General features: G+C 34.6%; 3 protein-coding genes across 3 annotated transcripts; 1 reads left to right on the top strand and 2 right to left on the bottom strand.

Moving 5' to 3' along the window:
* Positions 1-9,744: 9,744 nt before the first annotated feature.
* Positions 9,745-10,687, top strand: TRIADDRAFT_50834 (uncharacterized protein; the record flags this gene model as incomplete). Its single annotated transcript, XM_002116244.1, has 4 exons — positions 9,745-9,786; positions 9,888-10,199; positions 10,357-10,461; positions 10,544-10,687. The coding sequence occupies 4 exons, from the start codon at positions 9,745-9,747 to the stop codon at positions 10,685-10,687; spliced, it is 603 nt and encodes a 200-aa protein (XP_002116280.1).
* A 1,790-nt stretch (positions 10,688-12,477) lies between these two features.
* Positions 12,478-14,599, bottom strand: TRIADDRAFT_60212 (uncharacterized protein; the record flags this gene model as incomplete). The annotated part of the gene is made up of 6 exons (XM_002116151.1): positions 12,478-12,525; positions 12,635-12,736; positions 12,895-12,930; positions 13,223-13,331; positions 13,968-14,146; positions 14,573-14,599. The coding sequence occupies 6 exons, from the start codon at positions 14,597-14,599 to the stop codon at positions 12,478-12,480; spliced, it is 501 nt and encodes a 166-aa protein (XP_002116187.1).
* Positions 14,600-15,947: 1,348 nt separating this feature from the next.
* TRIADDRAFT_38231 (uncharacterized protein) lies at positions 15,948-17,194 on the bottom strand (the record flags this gene model as incomplete). The annotated part of the gene is made up of 5 exons (XM_002116150.1): positions 15,948-16,279; positions 16,422-16,501; positions 16,581-16,670; positions 16,773-16,910; positions 16,985-17,194. The coding sequence occupies 5 exons, from the start codon at positions 17,192-17,194 to the stop codon at positions 16,135-16,137; spliced, it is 663 nt and encodes a 220-aa protein (XP_002116186.1). The 3' UTR covers positions 15,948-16,134.
* Positions 17,195-24,318: the final 7,124 nt, after the last annotated feature.

Genomic DNA, 24,318 nt, shown 5'->3' with positions numbered 1-24,318 from the left:
GTCGCAGTGATTAGGCTTTCCTTGTCGTATTATATCGATACATTAAGTAAGTGTGAAAACTGCTATTGCGTGCTTAGCTTCTGAGTTAATATTGTATTCGCAGCTAGTGATGCGTAGAATCTTAATTTCACAGCTAAGGAGAGAAACGAGTTAACTATATGGTAGATTGGTTCATGATACACATACTATGGTAGATCACTGCTTGTAAATGTTAGGCATAAGGCTAAGGTCATTTGTTCAAAATTTCTTTTAGACTTGTAGTAAAGCCTGATAGTCTGATAGCACTGTTTCATCTGATGGATTACCACAATTAGAAGGTATTGTATTTACACACACGCAATTTAACCGACACATTTAGATACTTACATGACGCGAATTCCTCCTCAACATAATTTACCTTAATTAATTGAATTGAATTTGCCATTATGACTAGACATTTGTCAATGTTACCGTATATAGAAAGTTATGACAATGAGTACATATCTATTCATTATTAACTTGGTTTTATAATAATGCTAAATTTACCAACTAATAGCTGATGAGTAGAAAATATATCTGATATTATGGTATTTGATTAGCAGCTGGCTGATGTTAAATATACTAATATAACATTGAAAGAGAAATTCTTATAACAAAGGTACAGTAGCAAGATGGACGTAAATTAATCAATATCATCTGTTCTACATTTAATCAGCTTCCGTATTTATAATAGCAGAATAACGATGTTATTCGAGGTACACATTAATATCAACATTTCAATATAGCAATCTTGATATCATATTACATCTTAATTAAAAAATTGTATAAATATTAAAAATCAAGAATCATTCTTACGTGAGTCCCGAATACAGAGTATGGCCGTCCATATCACTTTTGTTAGGCGAAAAAGATTATAAATACAATATAAACATGTGTGGTATAACAGGACATACCCGTAATATCCTGATCGACTATCGAAAGTGTTTAACAAAGACGTCTAGTTGCATCATGCAGTTAATACGGTAGTTATTCGCATTCCGATAGAATAGTATCCCTTTTAATATCATTTCGGTTAAAGACTTCTGACGAAGTCCCATACTGTGGCAATAACATGATTTTTTTCTGATTGCGCTTTATATGTTACAGTAAAGAACGTCTGTATGGATGACAAGCTATTTTTCTATTCCTGTACTCTAATTCATTCACTCTTTATGCAAGCTATGCGTACATCATCCGGTAATCTTTACACAGTATGATTGCATTTTAGATGATATAATCAGTAGTCAATTTTAACTTTACCAAGAGTACACTTTACATTTAGCGCTCTTTACTATAGGGACTTTCTAACGTGTTCCTTCCCACTCCATGATTATCGCACAATTGACAATAACACACACATAAAGATTCAACAATGCCAATAAGCGGAAATTTTTAAACGACATGTTGCGTCATTTTTACCTTTACGATGATAAATGTTATTATATCTCTATGGTCATTACGACTTTGCTTATTAAGCTTTTCATTAATTATATTATAATTAGTATCGATTATGTTCTCTTTTTAGTTTGCCAATAGAGATATCTACCATCGTCTACTATCATAAGTAAACGCCTTGCTTATAGCTAAACGACGATATTTAAAAGGGGTTCTGATCTTGATATCGACGCTACAATATTACACTTGTGTATTGAATTTACTTTGATTGAAAAAGCTAAAAAAATTGACCGTCTGCCATAGAATAGAGATATGCTGTAACAAACTTCGTTATTGGTATACTGTATACTGTAGATTCAGTATAGTAATTACGTTTAATTAGAGTCTACAGTTTATTATTGACCGACCAATGCCAGTACTACCGGTAGCGCTGAAGTATGGAAATTATCCCTCAAAAATGAGCAATAGCGACAGGAAATGCATGGTTACAATAAGCACGCATTTATTCCTCACAGAATTGGCAGGTAAAAAGTAGTTCCTGTAAAGAGATGTCGTTAAAATACAGTAGTAATTTAGTAGCAGTACGTGAATGGAGGGCTTAATTAAATGTGCGTTTTAATTTTAATTAAAAGGAGTTGCTTTAATACGGCAACCAGAAGTCTAAGAGCAACTGCGACAGCGGCTGCGCGAACGAAAGGGTTCAAACAGAACTGTACAGTACTACAGACTACAGTACTTTTTATGTATACTGTACACTGTACACTGTACAGGACATCGCAATTAACTTCGATGGCAAGATGGCGTCGAAAATTGAACTGAAAGTTGCAATTTGTTAATACTCTTGTTCAAAATCGATCTGTATAGGAATGAGTTATTGGACTACATCTACCTATAACATTTGATCTACTTTAGGCTTGATTTAGCCTACTGTACACAGTTTATTTTCCTTCGTGCCACCCAAGTTAATCAGACTGTACAGTCTACAGTCTACAGTACTGCGGCTGTCAGCACCAACCGTTTTACTGGCGCCGAAATTCAAATTTTACCCATTTGTCCTTGGTGTTTGCCACCATACAGTACCTCTATCCCATAGTTTACAGTCAAAAGTTGAACAGTATATAGGACAAATGCTTATGTTGAGGCAACAGTAACGTCAGAATTCATTGAAAGCAGTGAACTGAAATCCCAGTTGCTAAATTAGCACTTGTCCTTCCATATTTTGCATTTTCCAACTCCATAGGCTATTTCCTTAGTCTATTCTGTTGGATTTTAGTATTGCCTGATTTTATTCCAATAACGTCAATTCATTGGTAGTCGAGAGCTACTTGTGTAGACTTTGAAAATTCACTGATAAAACTTACAAATCCAAAGATCGTCGAAAAATCATCCAAAATGGCTGAATCGCGTTTAATGATTACGCATATCGTCAATGAAAATTTCAAATCTTATGCCGGGAAAAAAGTATTAGGCCCTTTCGATAAGGTAAGTTATTCCTTCTTGGTCTTTATGAATCTCTTGATAAGAATGATTTGACGGATAGCGGTCATCCTTGATACTGCTGGCAACTGACAGTTAACAAACAACCGTCATGTTATCGTGTGTGGAATGTGCCTTTCTGTTTTTTTTTTTCCAAAATGAATAAAATTTTATAGCGTAATCATACTGCACTGGTTAACTATTCCATTAGGCTGATCGCTTTAGCTTGATAACTACTATTACTACTCCTTCTACTTATGTGAATTCGATAGCAATTTAAAATATCGTTATGAACTATTCAAAGTTTCCCATCGTTTGTAAACACTCTAGAATTTTACCGCAATTGTTGGACCAAATGGCAGTGGAAAATCCAATGTTATTGATGCTATGCTATTTGTATTTGGATATCGTGCCAATAAGATGCGCTCGAAAAAAATCGCTGTCCTAATTCATAACTCAGAGAAGCATCTCAACATCGATAGTTGTACCGTCAGCGTCCATTTTCAAAAAATAATAGACAAGGTAAGACATCGGTAATGACAAAATAGCAAATTCGAACTTATTTCTAATGTTGAAAGGAAAGTAAAATGTTTGGAGTGCGGCGTTGCTTCATTTTCTCCCATCTATATCCAACTGTAATTGCTATAAATATCACTGGTGTCTGACTGTTATTATTGCTATTCTGGCAAACAGTCTAATTCACAAATTATCCTTCATACGTTTTTCTGAAATGGTATAGGAAGGCGATGATTACGAAGTGATTCCAGATAGTCAGTTTGTTGTCTCCAGAACAGCATACAAAGATAGTACTTCAAGCTATCATTTAAATGGGAAGAAGACACCTTTTAAAGAGATTGCTACCCTCTTGAAATCAAGTGGAATTGATTTAGATCATAACCGCTTTCTCATCTTGCAAGTAAGTTCGACTTTATAGTATTATCGAGACCTGGATTATAATAAAAGAATAAATAATAATAATACAGCACTATAACAGCTAAACAACGCACATTACGCACAGCCTTGAATGTTGTAAGCCATGGAATGGGTAATACAATACAATCAATATTGCGATCATAGTGAATAGTATACTTTGTTCACGATTGACAGTGAAAATCATACATGTACGTAAAGTAGTCCAGTTACAAAAGTAAAATTCGTTTTTTTCAACACCAATGTACAGTATAAGTTCAGTATATGACTATGTCATTTAACGAATGATTCCATACCTCCGAACCGTGACTAGACAAGACAATTCTCTGTTACGCAGTCCTGTACAGAATATGCATGTGGTGCTTGGGCAAAACTTATTTTATCTAGCAGGCTTTCTTAGCTTTATTGTGGAAAAATGGGGGACATAATAAAGAGTCAAAGTACAGTACAGTACACTATTAACACCACCGCCCTTCATGTAAACACCTCTATACTGTCACGAAAATTACTGTATGCTACAAAACCGAACTGCATATTCTTTTCTGAAAGGGTTATCACTTTTGAATTGCGTATACCAACATTACTAACATAAATTTGACACCTAAAATTGGGCAAATTTTGCTATTACATCACAAGTCGTATTGCAGCATCAACTACACGCTACGATTATATTCATACATTGCTTAAAATTGGAATATAAAAATGAGTGTAGCATGTATGCATGCAATTTGAATTGGCTACGCATAGCTGTAAAACATTGATGCAACAGCAGATAGTACAAAATAAACAATTCGAAATTATACCCAATAAAATAATCAGTTGCAAGAGTAACTTAATCGCTGCAAATTTAATAGCTTTGTTTTAGAAATCGAAATTTACAACCCATAAATTCCAACATCCTTCCTTGCTTTAATTACCTGTTATAGGGAGAGGTGGAACAGATTGCGTTAATGAAGCCAAAGGCTCAGACAGAACATGATGAAGGAATGCTGGAATTTCTAGAGGATATTATTGGCTCCAGTCAATTTAAGGACACTATCGAAGAACGCAGTAAGAATGTCGACGACATGAATGAAGCCAGAAGTGAAAAAGTATATTACTAATAATTCGGTTATATTTATTTCAACCCATGTCCCTTACAAAATCAATTCAACAGTTAAATTTAATTAAACTTTTCCCACTTTTAACTAATCCTATTACTCATAATTACGGCTAGTTGAACCGTGTGAAAGCAGTTGAGAAAGAAAAAGATGACTTGGAAGGTATTAAGAATGAAGCCTGCGAATATATAGATATGGAAAATAATAAAACGAAATTGAAGCATAAACTGCTGCAGAAATATGTGTAAGGAAATCAGTATTTTTGAACCTACACGCATACAGTATCAGTATCTAACGTTTAAGGCGAATTTAGAGCACCCCTTAGCTAATAAGTTCTTAACGTCAAGTGCTATATTCTTAAAGCTACGAAGTTACCGAAAAGAATACCGAAGGCCTTGAAAAACGTGATGCAGTTATGAATCAGTTGCAGGGCCTGCAAGAGAGTATCACTCAAAATCGAGGTCTGTTTGTAATGTTGCATTATATAACATTATCCAATACTTATTTATACAGAGCTGTAACTCGCATGTCTATTCAATTCATATTACAGAAAAGACCAGAGCTGCTGAAAAAGAGCTAAAAAAGAAAAGAAAGTAAGCTGGACCTGATTGATGCCTATTTCTGCACTTACTAAATATAAAGTTGACATTGGATAAAATTAAACAATTTATAATAGATAAACAATCGACGTTATGCAAGTTAGATATGCATACGTAAGAGTGTTCATACGTATTCGTTGTTATCGGTAGACATTTTGATCAAGTCGTTGCGGAACTAGAAAAGTGCAAAAATCAGTATTCCGAATTAGAACGGCTTGATGTAAAGTTACGAGAGGTGAACATTTTTCAACCATGATATACTTTGTGCAGTAACCGTAGCCGCGTAGATTTATTTTTATGTTAACAAATGGCGACACTTTATTAGGATCTTAAGCATTCAAAATCCAAAGATAAAAAGTTCGAGAAAGCCTTACAAAAAGAAAAGCAAAAGGTTGCTATTTTGAATTTGGATTAAAAAAATCATTTAGTTAATATATGCTTTAAATGTTTTATACTAAATTATCTCTAATTTCTATTACCATACCATAATCATACTACATTAGCTGGAAGAGTTATTAAAAGTCCCCGATAAATGCCAGAAAGAAATTCAAAGTTCTGAAGAAGCGATTGCTGGTCTTGAGGTAATGAATCACGTACTAAATTGTAATATCCCCTAGAGGTAATTACATATATAAATGGATTACTAAGGAAGATTACTATCTATATCTTGGATAGACTAAACGTAAGGTAGAAGAAGAAAATCTGCAAGTTATCATTGAAGGTACAATAATTATGCACTGCACCATATTTAAACCTATCGTATACGCGTTATACATAAAATTTCATTTCACTGAAATCTACTCTAACATACTAGGACTTAAAAGTGAAACTCAGGATCTTCAAGTTGAAAAAGAGGTAATGCAATTAATTTTCCACATTATTGAGTCTAATTAAACTTACTCATTCGAATTATACGTAACATTAGTAATAGACCACCAATTTTTTATTGGCTCTAGGGGAAAGAGAAGGAATTATTGGAACTCAATAAAATTGTATATGAAGCAAAATCTAATGTAAGATTAGTTCTTATCATAAAGCAAGACGTGAAGTAAGCTTTCTAATTCAATCAGATTTTAATATATTACGTTACTATGATTAGATGGATGTAGCTCAGAGCGAATTAGATATATTTCTAAGCGCTAAGAAGCAAACAGAAAACAACTTAAAACAAATCAAGGAAAATTACGAAAATACAATCAAAGACATTGCTGCAAGAAAAAAGTAATCAATAAAACCTGATACTGTAATGAAATATTAAATACTGGCTTTTGAATTAAGAGTCAGTTGGATTAAAATTATTTATAAAACTTAGGGATATTAAAGAAATGGAAAAATGTATCCCCAATAAGAAGGAAAAATTGAATAGTGTAAGACAAAAACTTAAAGAAACCGAAAATAATGAAATTGACACTAAAAACAACGTAAGTAAACTTTTACAATGATTCATTATACATATACCCTAAAGGTTGCTATTTTTCGCAATTTTTAAATGATGTTCGTTGTGAAGAATTTTGGACAATGTTATATGTTCTGACGTCTAATTTCATACGAATTACTCTTTTTCGATAATCCTCAGCTTCGCAGTAGCAGAAGTAAACTTGAAGAAATGAGAGGCTCTATGCAAGCGTCTAAAAGCAGGTCTGTATCGAAATTTTTACTTCTGCATATCTCAACTGGCCTCAAATTTATAAAGGTACATCTTTAACATTAGAGAATTCAAATAATATCGTCATTTTAGGAATGAAGTTCTTACCGCCCTTTTGAAAGAGAAGAAAGAAGGGCGTATAAATGGAATTTATGGAAGATTGGTAAGATGTGTTGTAAAATACAAATGAATTCTTTTGTAATTAATTGAATGTATGTACAACATTCGAGCATTTAATCTATATTTAAATCAAGGGTGATTTGGGCAGCATAAACCAAAAGTATGATGTAGCAATAAGTACTGCTTGCGGAGCTCTAGATCATGTTGTTGTCGATACCTTGGAAACTGCTCAAGCGTGTATTAAACTATTAAAAGAAAAACGTATCGGCCTGGTAACACTCTTGGCTTTAGACAAGGTGATTAGCTACTAGATTTTGTTATTTATTCCTGTAAAATTAACAATGTACTAATACAATTTATAATGAATTCTCTAGATTGAGAAACTACGTCCAGCCGCTTCCAGTAAAATTTCAACGTAAGTTTAGCATTTTAAGTTACGTCCTTATTAGGCTTCCAATATTAATGCAAATGTTTTTAATCATGTTTAGGCCAGAAAATGTTCCTCGCCTATTCGATTTAGTGAACATTTCGGACAAAAAATTCTTAACTGCATTTTACTTTGCCCTACGTGATACTTTAGTTGCCGATGACTTAGACCAAGCAACTAGAATAGCTTTCAAGGTAAATAATTAATTTAAGCGGGATTTAAATTTACGTTTTAACTAATTTCTCACAAACCTTCATCTAGGGTAATAAGCGACAACGCGTAGTAACGTTAGCTGGCCACCTCATTGATCAGTCAGGTTGGTTGGCTGATAGCTATTATTACTCCGTTTAATTTTGAGCTACACTGTCGTTATTGTCGAATAAATTCGCTTACATTTCATATAACCTATACGCATCGTAGGAACTATGTCCGGTGGAGGTAATCGTGTTATTAAAGGCAGGATGTCATCTAAGCTACATGAAGAAGTATCTCCACAAGATCTAAAAAAGCTAGAAAATGACCATAACAGCTGGATCAGTATTAGCGAGGTCCATTTTACGATTGTAGCTTCAGTCAATTTATGAACGGTTGATTGTAATATTTATAGATTAAACTAAAATTTTATCTTACATCATAGAAATTGCAACGTGACAGGAAAGAACTTGAAGAAACGGAAAAAGCAGTTACCACAGAAATATCTACTTTAGAATATGAATATGAAAAATGTAAAATGGAAGTCAAGGTAATATCCGCTACTCGTATTAAAGTCTGTTAGTCTGGTATCAAATTATCAATCTAGTTATCGTTAAATAAACTTTCTCAACTTTTCCTATTTTAGTCTTTAAGCGAGCAACAGACTACAATGTCTGAACAACTAAAGCAACTAGAAGCAAAATTAGCTCAGCATCGTACCAAAGACGATTCTAAACGTCAAGGTCAACTTGAATCGGCCCTTCGAGAGAAAAAAGCCGGTATGTTTGTAGTGACTGACTAGCCGTCACTTGGCGGCAATATTGTAAACATATGTAACCATTTTTTTACAAATAAAATCAATTAATATGCCATTAACTATAATATTAAAGAATATGAAAAGCTAGAGAAACGTTCCTCAAAAGTGGAAGAAATTGTCAAACGCTTGCATACTCAAATTATGGAGATAGGTGGTACTAAACTGAAAGTACAGCAGGTTGGTTATTTTCGTATGCATACTACAGTATTTAGCACTTAGTTTCGGTTAAGCACTATGATTATCGGCAATAAGTCATATCATACTTATGTTAATGTCGTTATTACAGGAACGACTGGATAAAGTCGTCAATCAGATTGATCAAGCAAATGCTACCATTACGAAATCCAAAGTTGCAATTAAAACAAATGATAAGTATGTAAGAAAGTTACATATCTAAATTTATCCTGATGGGCCCTATCTAAGTGTAATCTTGATGGTCAAAAATTTAGAAATTTAAATAAATGTCGTGAAGCCATTAACAAAATGGAAAAAGAATTAACAGAGAATACTAATCACGTGAAAGATGTTATGGCTCAACTGGAAAAGTTAGAAGATGATGCGGTTCAAAATAACAATCGTTTTAATGAGCTAGATTTACAACGCCAGGAAAAAGTTAAGGAATTGGATACTTTAACTGACGGAGCAAAAATCATAAACGACGAAGAGAATGAATCAAAGAACAAAGAAATCGAATTAAAACATGAGCTGGAGAAATTAAATGGCGAATTGAAAGAAGCCCAGCAAAAAATTAAAAGCTGTAAGAAACAGGTAAGCAATAAATTCGTAGTACCCAGATATTAGATCGCAGTTTAGCTTAAACTTTATCAGCGATTACTTAGATTATTACGACCATCTTTTTTTTCGTATAGCTGGAAAGTATGAAACTTAACCGTGTTGTCAAGGGTGAAGTAGTTGACGATGATACTCAAGATATTCTCCCAGAAATTAGTATTGACGAATTAAAAGGCTTAGATACCGTAAATTTACAATACCAGATTACAGTCTTAGAAGAAAGATTACAAGAAATGAAACCTAACATGGCTGCAATAACCGAATATTTTAGAAAAGTAATGTCTCATTGATTCGTAGCGTTTGAATTAGCTTCTGTAAAGGAAGCAGCTCCATTATGGGCAACACCTAAATCCATTTTATTGAATTTATATCACAGGAAGAAGTTTACTTGACACGCGTTTCAGAACTTGACGAAATAACTGAACAACGTAATGAGCGTCGCCGAGAACTAGATCAATTGAAGAAAGAAAGACTGGATATGTTTATGCACGGCTTTGAGATAATAAGCAGCAAATTAAAAGAAATGTACCAAATGTTGACTTTGGGAGGTGACGCGGATTTAGAACTTGTAGACAGTTTGGATCCTTTCAGCGAAGGTATTGCATTTAGCGTACGGCCGCCAAAGAAAAGCTGGAAGAATATATCCAATCTTTCTGGTGGTGAAAAAACTCTCAGTTCACTTGCTTTGGTACGATACAATAAATTGTTTATGAGTAAACATTCTTACTGTAGTTATAGATCTGAAGTATCAGCTTTACATACGCTACACTACCTGTGAATGTCTTAATTGCTGAAATTTAAAATTGTTGTTAAAATATGTATTCTTTTTTGCATAATTTACATAGGTTTTTGCTCTGCATCATTTTAAACCCAGCCCTCTATATGTAATGGATGAGATTGATGCAGCCCTAGACTTCAAAAATGTTTCAATTGTTGCCAATTATATTAAAGTAAGGCTATTGTTTTCATGTGTCTCTACTGTACATCTGAACCTCTAATAGTTTTATTTTATTTTATTTTACTTACAACTAGGAGAGAACGAAAAATGCACAATTCATTATTATAAGTTTAAGAAACAATATGTTTGAATTAGCTGATCGATTAATTGGAATTTACAAGACAGATAATGCGACGAAAACCGTGGTGATTGATCCACGAAAAATTGCTGCTGCCTAAATTCTACGAAATTCGTACAAATGTATCAACATTTCGTGTATATATCTAAGTTCATTTAATTTGTGATAACTTTTTGTAGATAGTTTCTAAAAAGTAGCGATGTATAAAAGAATAATTTGTAGACATTCTAACAATTCATAAAGTGATTAATTTAGCTTACTAGACATATCAGCAGAGTACAGTAGTGATTTATGTATTGGGCAATTTTGGGTTAATTACCGTAATTAATGCTTCCTGGTCGAAATAGGTACTAGACTGAATTTTTAATATTGAATTGTGAGACTTTTGTAAGTAAATTATCACCCACCCCTAACCATGATCTCATGATTAAGAAAATGAAACCAATTGAGATTTCGTAAAGAACGCGCATGTTTCAAAGTAAATACGATATCATAAACTGCAGCAGCATATGCTTAAGGGTATACGTAATACTGTAATACTATCAAATTTATCGTGGATTTATACTGTTCGCCATATTTTAATAATATGAAATAAACTAGCGCCAAATACTGATATATTAAATATGTATTTGAAACGTGAGCTGGCCGAGCGAGTTCGGGTGCGGGAACCATTGAAGAACTGCTATATCGGTGTTATATATTAAGTAAAAGTATTAACCGTAAATTTCGACTATTTTGACATTTGTCGTCATTCTTTCTACTCCAAGCGTCATTCGAATTTTCTGTTACCAGTAGTACAGAATCGTTATGTTATCACTATTTCAACATCCATGAAGTGCCGCGTTACTGGTATATAGTCCAGTGTACACTGACATCTATTTTAGCTACATTCGTTCGTGTACCATCGAAAGACTTACATCTTGAAAATGCAACATGCGAAAATACTTGCTTTCTTGAATTTAAACCTACCTACTCTATCGAACATTTGCCATTGTGATTTATTAATCGTCAAGCAAACGCAAGTCTGACCGGCGGTAACTGATACCGTTGCAATTTAAATGATCGATAACTATCTGAAGGTAATGTTCTTTTAAATTACTTATACGCTTGTTGTAGTGAATTAATACAATATCAATAATGAGGATTACGTTATTTTATTTCAAAGAGCAATACCGTGTCTAAATTGGTGTACCTAATTAATTTATTTTAGCATTGTTTTTAATTAATACGCTTCATTATCAGATATTATCTACTAAGCAAATAACTCACAGTAGTTAAAACTATTTAAAAACTGATATCAACCATACAATCTTCTTTAATTTACTATAAATTTATCTTTTGCAAAATGGATAAGCAGAGCAAATTACAATACCGTATGTTTAGTTTACATCTAAATAGAAGCGAAGAACATTCCAAGAATATAATTTATACAGTTCATCATTTATGAATGTAAACCATCCATTTACCACCGTATTACATTTAAACTATAAATAAATTTGTATAAGAAAAGTAGCACTACAGTACGGGCTTCAAATATTACAGTAGAAGTTCCTATGATATCAGATACTATACTGTATATACCATCATTTTAAAGTTTGTATGCTAGGATACGCCACTGAATTCATAGCTAGCTATTGATCTAATAAATTTTAACTAAGTGGACAATTTTTAAAGCTAAAAATTATAATTATTAGTACATGCATACATCGCGATATAACAATATCCAAATTTGAACATTGAAAAAATCATAATACCGACAGTAGCATAGAGACTCGAATCAATGCAAAATAAGTAGTATAACTGTATTAGAATAATCGTAAGTCATAACTTTGTCAGTTACCATACAGTGCGTTTATTGCCTTTACAGGTACGATAAAAGTCAAAACTAATTTAAGATGGCAATCCGAGCTCTTCTAGTGCACTTCGTGTTTCATTTTCCTACGTGAATGATATAGAACGTGGAGTGAGGTAAAGACTACAGGCAATTATAACTACAGCTATGATAATTTAAGTAGATGTGTGAGCAATATTATTGCGATTTCATTACTTCTTGAAGCATGTCCTGCGCTGAAACAGCTTTTAAGACATTTTTTTTACTGGTTTCCTGAATATCGCCACCAATTAATAGTTCGTCTAATATGAAATATGCCTAATCGAATTCAAAAAGCGATTAAAATATGTTAAAATCAGATCCATAAAGTTATTTTTCGGTTAGATTGTTTATCATGAAACCAGCCTAGCATAGTGCTGGATTTAGTATCATACTGGTGATATCAATCTATTTCGATATAATTAATGCTACATTACCTTTTCAAAGTTAAAAATAATATCTAATTCGCACACCTATGATATAAAATTTAAGTATAAAATGGAAAAGAACATTAGGGCGAGCACTTGCGCATATCATGTAGGAAGAAATATATTTCAAAGTTATTGGTGAAACTTGTCCAATAGCGTATAACATGGTAATCTGCCTTATACCATCTACTGCACTCTAATGTGCAGGCACCATATAATTAAGTTGATAAACGACACTGTAGTGATTTTATAGTACTGTATATTATATGAGAAATTCAGCGGTGTTTCAGAAAGATACTCCAGTCCTTTATAGAATAAGTAAGTAAAATGTACTTACGCTGCCAAAGTACTTATCCAAGAGTTCTACGTAACGATGAATGAGCTCTAAGGTTAGCAGTTCATTATCATTTTCTTCGATAGCACAGCAAAAATAAAGGCTAGCATAACTACGCCAAAAGTACAAAATGAAAATATAATCAAAATGATGTCCATATTCAGCGATAGCAGCCTTCTAAAATGTTGAACCATCAATAAGGAATGTCGACTAGCATATGAATTATGCCGACTGTACAGTATATGACTTTATTGCATGTATAACATTGGCGCGTAATTGCATATCGATTTCTATGTCATATAGACTGTATTGTAGTAGAAATCGATTAGTCATAGCACAACATGATCGGAAGATCATGATGACTATATATATTCGTTCATTTCGATCATTGAAGAAATGACGACATCCAAAACGATCGTTTGTCATGATTGGTAAATATAGGCGTAATGAAGTCACATATTGACGATTACAACTATAGCAATCGATATCTTGACCACTAATTGAACGATCAAAGTAGTCACAATCATATAAACTTATTTTCAACATAATTTGAGGTATATTTTAAAAGTAGTAATTGTATTTTACTAGTAAAATCGACAGGAGTAAATGATACTAATGGATTTTTTTTACAAATTGCATTGAAAGTCTTTTCCGAACTTTACAACACGAAAGAAGTCATCCTAACCCATGGTATATCTACTTGCTAATAACTAACGACCAATCACTCACGTGCAACTCATCTACCTACCGCTTATAAACAACTTTTAAATCTTTCCATTCCAAAAAGTTACACATTTTGGGTTTACGAGCTAATATAGCGGTAATCAATTCACGAGCAGTCCTTTTCTTCTCTTTCAGCGTGGATGCATTGAACCACTTTTGCAAGCGTAACTTACCTTGCCGGCTAAATAATAATACAAATTGGACCTACAAACAGAGAGACAAGTTTCAATTACTCTTATGGAATACGATGTCAGCATTCAACTGCTCACTACTGGTCAATCGCCATATTTTTTGCAAACTACTCTCTCTCCAACTCACCATCTTGTCTTCTTCTAGTGCGCGACACTGACCACTGAACAGGCTTCGATGGATACACTGGATCACCTATACTGTACAGTACTGTCTCCGACTTTACTGTACTGTTTTGTACAGTACGCTACGTGTGAAAATCGAATCTACAGCAACTGTACCAACGTCGCCAACGACTCACTGCTTGCTATACCTACAGTATACAGTAGGTGAAAAGTCCAGTTCCTTGTCTGTCCGTGTTATGATACAAGTGCAATACAGCGGGGACTTCTCAATGATAAATTTGGTACCACCACGGTACAGCAGTTCTGTCTGTCTGACCTGCGGTGCCATGCTAGACGGAGCCATTTCACATTTAAAGACGCAGTACCACAAGCAGCGAGACTGCTTATTATAACCGTCATCAAATCATTTCGCTTTGATTTAAATGGCTAGTTCTAGATTACAATCTGTAGAGTTTATGGAAGAATGAGAACGGGGACAAAACAAGCTAGCTTGGGAGTTGAGGTAGTCTGTACTGTAGGTATTTTTGCGTTGCAGATTGTAAGATAGGACAGGATGCTGTCCGACCTGCCCTACCCGATGTTTTAGCATTTCGACTCAGCTCCTTGTACTTGTACTTACGCTTTACTATACGAATACAGACATCTAACGCAAAATACTTTTCTAGTCTCTCCTACAATGGAGTAGAGAGACTACGTATACCCTCGTTGTTCGATTACAAATTATATTATAGTACATAGTAAATAACGTCTAACGCAGACAGGATGGTACAAAAATTACCAAATTGCAGATGATTTTCAACAGCGGGGCTGTTCAGTGTTGACACATACGTTTCTGAAAATCGGAGTACTGTATTCGTTCCTTAACTTGCGATCAATCCATTCTCTGATATGGTATTATACTGTAAGTCGACATTGTAGTGTTTACTCATAATTGATAGAGATTTTAGACCCTTTCTCAATCTAGTATGCGAATGCTAGCTCCAAGTTGCTTAAACTTTTCCTAAACTTACATTTCATTCGTAACTTCAACAAGTAATCATATAACTCGATGAATTAATAGGTAAGACTTGGTAGTTTATTATTTCCAGTTGACATTAAAAACAAAAATTGATCAGAAGCACATCAAATATCGAATCGATAAAGGCAGCTGTGTCATCTAAGCTTTCATCGGTTAAATACCGCGCACTTTTAACGCCTTGACCATAAACGCATCCTTACTATTCTGATCTTAAAGAGATTAAAGTACCATACTACTATTCTTCAAGAGGTCATAAAAACTACTACCATAGAGTGGCATCATAACAACAACAGATTACATTGTGTTATAATAAAAATTTTAATCGCCGTTTGTATATAAGCGCATAACTTTTCAACATAGTAGTTTGGATGTTGTTACAGCAAAGATAACATTATCGGCTAATAATTATAATAGTAAGTATTAAAGAACCATATTGGTTTGTACTGTAAATTAAAGTATTCCAATGATACATGGCACTAAGTCAAATTTATCGAATTTACCGATTGTATAGAACCGACAAATTTTGACCATCAATCATTGGTGGTAGTATAATGCAAATATTGATTGATGGCTTTTTATTATATGTTAACATTCTCACTAATGTCAGACTACTAAAGTCAAAAAAAGGACGAGCTAAAAAATCTATATACTGTACCGTAATTTCTTTATAGCAGCCACGTTCAAACAACTCGTAGTGTAATAGCTTAAACGTTATTAAGAAAGTATTATACTACTCTTCTTAACGTGAAATTCAAATATTAACCTGTGCATTTAATTTGGTAGCATTGTTAATACAAATTCTACCAACATCTCTTGCTCCTTACTTCATGGCTTAACACATTATCACGATTTATGACTTTTTAAATCAAATCAGCAACATTCATAGGCATTTCTTCGATTTGCGTATTATAGTACTGTTCGATGTCTTTCAGCAATCTTACATCATCGTTCGTCAGAAAATTAATGGCTACGCCCTTACGGCCAAAACGGCCACTTCGGCCAATTCTGTCGATTACAGGTACAACGTAGTTACATTAAGTTTAGTGTAGGTTCGATATTATCATTATCAGTGTACAACGTTCCATAAACTTATTCACTGCACACGTCTACGTATCAATAAAATTGCATTCATTAAACCATAGCTTACCTGTGAATGTAATTTTCACGATTAGTAGGAATATCGTAGTTAATAACCAATGATACCTGCTGTACATCGATTCCTCGAGCCTAGATAGATGAATACAAGAAGTACTTGTAATTTAAATAATTATCTACTTCATACAGTACAGTACATTTAGATACTTACCAATAAATCGGTAGTTATAAGAACGCGACTGGAGCCAGATCGAAATTCACGCATGATGACATCACGCTCTTTTTGGTCCATATCGCCATGCTAAGCACAGAAATGAGATATAGTACTGTTAGATTATGGAGAAGTCAACAATCGAATAAAAATGTTGTAATCATAATATTACATTAAGTTTATTTTTCATACCATAGCTGAGACTGTGAAATCTCTTTCGTGTAATCTTTGAGTAAGCCATTCCACCTTGCGTCTTGTATTTACGAAGATTACAGCTTGAGTAATAGTTAACGTTTCGTATAGATCACATAACGTTTCCAATTTCCATTCCTAGCCAGTATGATCAAAATAATTAATCCTCCTGCCATAACTGTGACGGTCTAAAACTGCAATAATTGAATTACCTCAAGTTCCACAGCAACGTAAAATTGTTTGATACCTTCCAAAGTAAGTTCTTCCTTTTGAACCAAAATTTTGATTGGGTCTCTCATGAATTTAGTTGTGACTTCCATGACGTCATCAGGTATAGTAGCTGACAATAGTACAACTTGAATATCGGGTGGTAATTGTTGGAAAATATCGTAAATTTGATCCTTGAATCCACGAGACAACATTTCATCGGCTTCGTCCAAGACAAATACTTTAATGTTTCTAACCTCTATGAAATACATCATTTAAAGCGACAATTACAACATTGTTGAATAAATATCTTGACCAAAAAAATTGTGCTTGTATCCTCAAATGCATAAAATATAGACGTCAATTTCTTTTCATTGCTAACCTAACGCTCTTCGATTGATCATATCGATTACGCGACCGGGGGTTCCAACGACAATATCGACGCCTTGTTCAAGTCTTCTAATATCTTCGCGTACATTAGTACCGCCAATACAAGCATGACATTGAGCTTGTAGAAAATCACCTAAGGCAATCACCACTTTCTGGATCTATTGATGCAGAAAAATATATAGCAGCTATTATTAAATAATTTAACTCATGATAAGTTCGGTATCTCTTGACCTTGCGTAATAACGGTCTCATAATATCACTTTGATAATACACATTGTTTAAAAAACAATTAGGCTAATATACCTGCTGAGCTAATTCCCTAGTTGGTGCCAAAATTAAGGCCTGGCATTGATGGAGTGAAATATCTATTTTCTGAAGAATAGATATAGCAAATGTAGCCGTTTTGCCAGTACCTGATTGCGCCTGAGCAATTACATCATGACCTTCAATGCAGGGAATAATTGCCCTTTGTTGGATAGCGGACGGTTTCTCAAAACTTCAATTTCATTGCAAGAGGCAAATAATGTTAGCGGTTGAACACCAAAATATAAAAGCGAAATACTATTTCATCAAAATTCAATTAACATACCCATAAGCATAAATACCACGTAGCAATGGGTCTTTCAATCCCATAGAGTCAAAGCTATCTACTACTTTATCCCAATTAGTCTGTAATTTAAAGCATACAAGAAGTTAGCAATTTGGTAATTCCTTGCCAGAATTAGCTACATTACATTTCTATAGTATGTACAGTATACTCAACAGGACGGCTGAATCATGTCTATTAAGTACTCAATACCACCTTTTACTACAATACATTGTTTCTACTCAGATTATGAAAACTTTAAATTACTAATACATTAGTTAAAATAGGTAATGAATAATATAATTTTGCCATCTACAATTGGTTACACTATAGCTGCATAAATATGATACTAGCCTATAACAGCAAGTAGAAATTGGGTAATGTTCCAACGCTTCAAGATATTTTCAATTATAGACTACATAAATGATCGTCAGCTGATGCATTGCTATGGAAAACTGGCCAAGAATACATTTTTCTTTCCAGTACATTAACTACAGTAAAGACGTACATGGGGGTTTGAGTGGTAAAACACACATGACTATACAGTATATTGTACTGTAAGTTGCAGTCCCAGAGCTGAGTACTGTACACTGTAGAGTATGATAAAAAGACCGTACGGTATAGTACAGTACAGGCCAATTGAAACAAAAACCACTCTAATTTTATTGGCGTTCATTGCTGTAGTCACATGGCGACGGAATATTACTCAAGTGGCGTAGCATCATACTTTGCGCCTAACGCCCTACTTGACTCAACTGATATACCGTAAAACTAGCTTAGAAGTCGGTGCTGTATAACAATATATATCACTACTATGCCAGACTCTAGTTCTACTAAGTGTAAGATCACCTGGGGAAAATTACTACTAACAATAAAAACTAGCCACTTGTACAGTACAGTACTGCAATCATTTACAAAGTGAGTTTTCCGACAATTTTCAGAAATAGAATAATTGTAAGTATTCCAAAAAAAACTCACGATGTGCAGACACGCAGGCGGTGTTCTAAAATATACCAACTTTAGGAAATGCTAAATTAATATTTTTGAAGTGGCCATGTACTGTATAACAAACACGCATCTAATACTATATATGGGTATATTACTATGTCATTTGTGTTGTACAAGTAAAACAGTAATGTCATGCTACCCTACCCTACCCTATTTCGCTTAACCATCGCAATCAGTGTCAATACAATTTTTCTATCTTACTTTTAACTAAGACAGTAAAAATTTCTCGTCCATATAGCAAACATACTGCACTACTGCAAAAAGTGTTTACTTCAAAGTTGATGAAGTGATAATTGCATTCCCCATAAACACTATCGATGTATCTCGCCTCAGGCATTAATAGTATTATACGCAAGCATATCAGACTACCGTACGTACGAAACCAGTCAGTACGTATTACTGATGTACGGTCTAAGTTAGTCTAGGCAGTATACATTAAATTTTAAACTTTTGGCAAGGTTATACATTGAACAAGCTAAAAATCGCTAAAAAGGTACAATTTCACTGCAGTACCATAATTACAGACACAATACAACTGCCACACACGTTACCTGAATAGTGTCGACATCGCGGGGTTCATCGCCGTTAACATTTTCCACATTTTTATCCTTACTAAAAAAAAAATGAGAAAATATTTAAAATAATTTAGCCATCATGTCATAAACCAAACTCAGCTTCTTCTTATACTCTACATGGTATACGCGAATACTGTATGTTTAGCTTAGTATAATAATTCCATGATGAACATGTACGGTACTGTATCCTTTTTTTCAGTATATCACACGTAATTTAATAAAAAGCTCAGCGCTAAAGGTTTTTTCTTATCAAAGGATATCACCTTCCTCCGCTACAGTACGGTATAACTGTACTCTGATAAGTTACAAATCAACTCTAGAAAGCTGCTTTACTGTAGAAGCAATTAACGTTAACCCATATTAGTCCATTTTCGGCGATAACTATCACATCAATATACAGTCATACACACAACGATAACATGCACTCGTGATAATCAAGTCAAACACTGTTATTTAGATATTCACGCAGCCAATCACCCTATTACTTTGATAACTACTGTACTTAAATATGTATTACTTCGACAAGTCGAGGTAAAAATTCTAGCTCCACGCTACGTAAGTACCGGACAATTCACTATACTGTAATTTGTGCAAGAAGTAACTGACTCAATTCTCTAGATCAGATGGTATACGAATAATATCATACAACGAATGATACAATATATCCCTTCACACTATTTTTACACAAGTCATTTTATAGAATAGCGGTTGAGATCGAATACATTATGCAAAACTGTAGTGAAGTCGTCACCACATTATTAGTGTCGTAAATCAAGCGAAATTGCATATTACGTTAATACCCAGACATTAATTAAAATCAATCAAAAGTATGGTTTATCTACATCTGTTCGAAGTCTGATCTGTAACATTCAACTACGATTAACTTCGAAAGATGCCGCCCTAGATAAACTCATACTGTAGCAGTTTAACCAGGATTCAAAATCTAATTTATGCAATCATAAAAATTTGAGCTAAACTATGTATGCGTAAAAGACGTCATGTGGAAGATCAAGCAATTAAGTAGCAATCGCCTAGATTAACCGTTATGAATCAGATTTTAAATAGAATACACTCCTTATCCGGTAGTAATCCTGGTTTAAAAAAGTCATATTTACTTTCACGTCTCTTAATATTTAATACCAGTCACACTACGACAAGTATCAGCTTCCCTATCGTCAAAAAAGGGAATATACAGTACTGATTATTTTTGTAGCCCAAGCTTGGAGTCAAAAGAATCCGATCGGCAGAAATATGGCCATTGGTATGGAGCATTATACCTACTATGTACATTCAGTCTGTGCAAGCAAATTTATATTGTACCACTGCTTGTAGTGGCATTTCGACAGTGTTCAACTTAGTGAAGTACCATGACACAGGATTGCCATGTTAGGGGCCATAGGGAAGAACCTCAATGATTTGGACTTTCCGAGTGTTAGGAAGACTTACTGTAGAGAGAGGATTGGTATGGTGACTATTACAACGCAATACTTTTATTATATGTTGTGAATAAGTGGGTGAAAAATATTGAATTATTAATCAGAAATTTGGCAAAAACAGCAAGCTAAAAGTCTGTAATTACTTTTGGACAATCTGCAGTATCTGATCAGCATGAGCAAGGCATCGTGATGATGGCCTGCCTCAACAAAGTGTCTACTTGTGGCATAGCATGCTTCCAACAGTGTGCCACATATCAGTTTTCTCTACAATATTTATAAGTTACAAGTGGCCCATGGATAAATTTTTTCAAAATTACCAAGGGTAGGATGGGTCAGAGCACGAATATCGAAGATAGAGAATGACTTTCAAATCATGCAATCGTCTATTTTACGTGCATGCTAAGACTAATGATACAACAATAGTAAGAGTATACCAGTACACTCCGTGCAAACTTCTCGCCTTTTACGACACTACACACTGAAGCTATACGTACTGTAATAGCGTAGTTAGGATCGGGGAATGGATACTATTAATGCATTGTCGTGCAATAGGTAAAACGGACAACTTTAGATAGTTTTTCGACTTTTAAACTACGGGATTTCCTCGACGTCGACTCTTGTGCAATTGCGCATTGTACGTGCATCGCACGCTCCGCAGTACTCCATATGAGCTTAGTAGGCACCGAACGCGTGATCCTGCTGCTCTACGAACTACTGTAATACCATTTGATATTCACATACTGTGTAGTCACTTGTGTGCGTTGTGTCCGTTAGCTATCCATCAAAGAAATTAATGATCGAGTACCTAATCTGTTCATATAAATTTAATAGGTGGTGTGTTGAATCACTTCTTATTAACCGAGATCCGAACAGTATCACTTCAAATTTAAGAAAAAGCGATCATACTCTTAATCGATTGAAAATTTTCACTAATGCACTAGAGATGTAAGTAACAAAAATGGAAAGGCATGATAAAAATGGTACGCAGTCTCCAATACTACCGAGTCAATGGAAGTCGTTGCAGACCAGCGGTACTTTCAGTGGTGCAACTGGCTCAATAGCATTGGAGATTGTACTAGTCGGTGGTGATAAATGGAATAAAATAGAACAAGGTAGGGGATAGGCATATTCTACAGGATATACTTTAAAGTTGATAGGGGAGAACGCAGAGTCAAGTCTGTGCTTGGACACTAGTATCGTCTTTGCTAAAGAAAGACCTTTTTGTGTCTCGCGCGAAACCCGCTGACGAATGAGAAAAAGAAAGAAAAGTCCATGTCCAACATTTTAATCGATTTATTCTACATACCATTTCCTATTTCCCAATCAATTTGACACTAGCTATCATATGTGTAACTTATAACTTACCCAGAATCCATCTTAGCAGAGATTGCTGATCATTAGTGAGTGAAAAGCGATTTCAAGAAGGCAAGAAAAAATTTTTTGCAATTCGATTGAAGCACGGATGTACAATGAATGGTTTGACTCAATCTAGTCAGTAGACTCATTACACAGTGAGGGCAAAACTTGTGCCCGCGTACAGTACACTAGCGTAACCATATCGAATGTGCATGTGCATTGTGCAAATGACCGGAAAAAAAAAGTGAACTTTGACAGTACTAAGTACTGTAGCTAGGGACTGTACTCTCCTGTCTGGTACTGTACAGGCATGTGCTCAAGTGGCTGGCTGTGCTGGCGCTAGTGGCAGTAAATTTCTGAAATGCCTAATCTGTTACGTCAATACCGAAAGCAGTATCAGTGGTAGTCGTTGCGCTATGTAAAGCCACTATAGTAATTTGTAGTTTTGTTCTACTGTACACGTGTTGTAGTATTGAAGGTTGCCACCTTAACTTTTGCCTTTTAATACTTGCCTAGTTGCCTGGTAGCACTTTGCATAGCCAATTAGCCATGTGTCTGTGGTTACCGCCACTCGTTATGAATTCCATTGCTGACTTGGAGTGTTGGAAAAGATACTGTCATTGAAATAAATCCACTGTGTCAATACAGTAACAGCACTGTACTTTTGACTGTAGTAGATAGTACAAAATTGCAAACGTACAACTTACTATGATAAAAAGATGATTTTACGCCATCATTCTGAGCATGACAAGAGACATGCAAGACCGCATGGCGACTACATTGTCACGGAACGGAACGGTACCGTGCTTTAGTAATGCAAAAAAAAGACTACTGATACGACAGTGGAATGACTATAGAACAGTACAAGAGTGAAAAAATTCTCCAAATTTTCTCTGTCGCAATTTGGTGAAAGACGCGTATAGTGCAGTACTCTACTCTACTAACTGTAAAAATCAACTAACTTCGCCTCTCTGTCGAGACTCTTTAGAACCCTGCAAAGCAAATTGCTAATAATAATAATAATGATCATGCAAGGTCTACATTAGTCTACAGACTCTCTATTGTACACTAGTTATCATCCCATCTCCCCAAATTTCAAAAACCTGCAAAAGCAAATCCCTAATAAGGCCTCTACATTAGTCTACACTGCACACTAGTTATCATCCCATCCCCCCCAAATTTCAAAAACCTGCAAAAGCAAATCCCTAATAAGGCCTCTACATTAGTCTACACTGCACACTAGTTATCATCCCATCCCCCCCAAATTTCAAAAACCTGCAAAAGCAAATCCCTAATAAGGCCTCTACATTAGTCTACACTGCACACTAGTTATCATCCCATCCCCCCCCAAATTTCAAAAACCTGCAAAAGCAAATCCCTAATAAGGTCTCTACATTAGTCTACACTGCACACTAGTTATCATCCCATCCCCCCCAAATTTCAAAAACCTGCAAAAGCAAATCCCTAATAAGGTCTCTACATTAGTCTACACTGTACTGTACACCAGTTATCATCCCATCCCCCCCCAAAAAAATTTCAAAAACCTACAAAAGCAGATCGCTAATAAGGTACGGTCTCTATATTAATTTACACTGTACCGTACACTAGTTATCATCCCATTCCCAAAATTTCAAAAACCTACTAAAGCAAATCGCTAATAATGTACGGTTTCTACATTAATATACACTGTACACCACTTATCATCCTATCCCCCAAAATTTCAAAAACTTGCAAAAGCAAATCGCTAATAAGGTACGGTCTCTACATTAGTCTACACTGTACACTAGTTATTATCCCATCCCAAAAACTTCAAAAACCTGCAAAAGTAAATCGCTAATAAGGAGGTACGGTCGACATGAGTCTACACTGTACATAATAATGTACGGTCTCTACGTTAGTCTACACTGTATTGTACACTGTGTACAGTAGCTATCATCCCATCCCTAAAACTTCAAAAACCTGCAAAAGCAAATCGCTAATGATGTACA

The sequence above is a fragment of the Trichoplax adhaerens genome, genomic scaffold (assembly GCF_000150275.1).
Source record: "Trichoplax adhaerens TRIADscaffold_14 genomic scaffold, whole genome shotgun sequence".
In the NCBI taxonomy this organism is placed as follows: Eukaryota; Metazoa; Placozoa; class Uniplacotomia; order Trichoplacea; family Trichoplacidae; genus Trichoplax; species Trichoplax adhaerens.
This window is presented reverse-complemented; position numbering and strand designations above follow the sequence as displayed.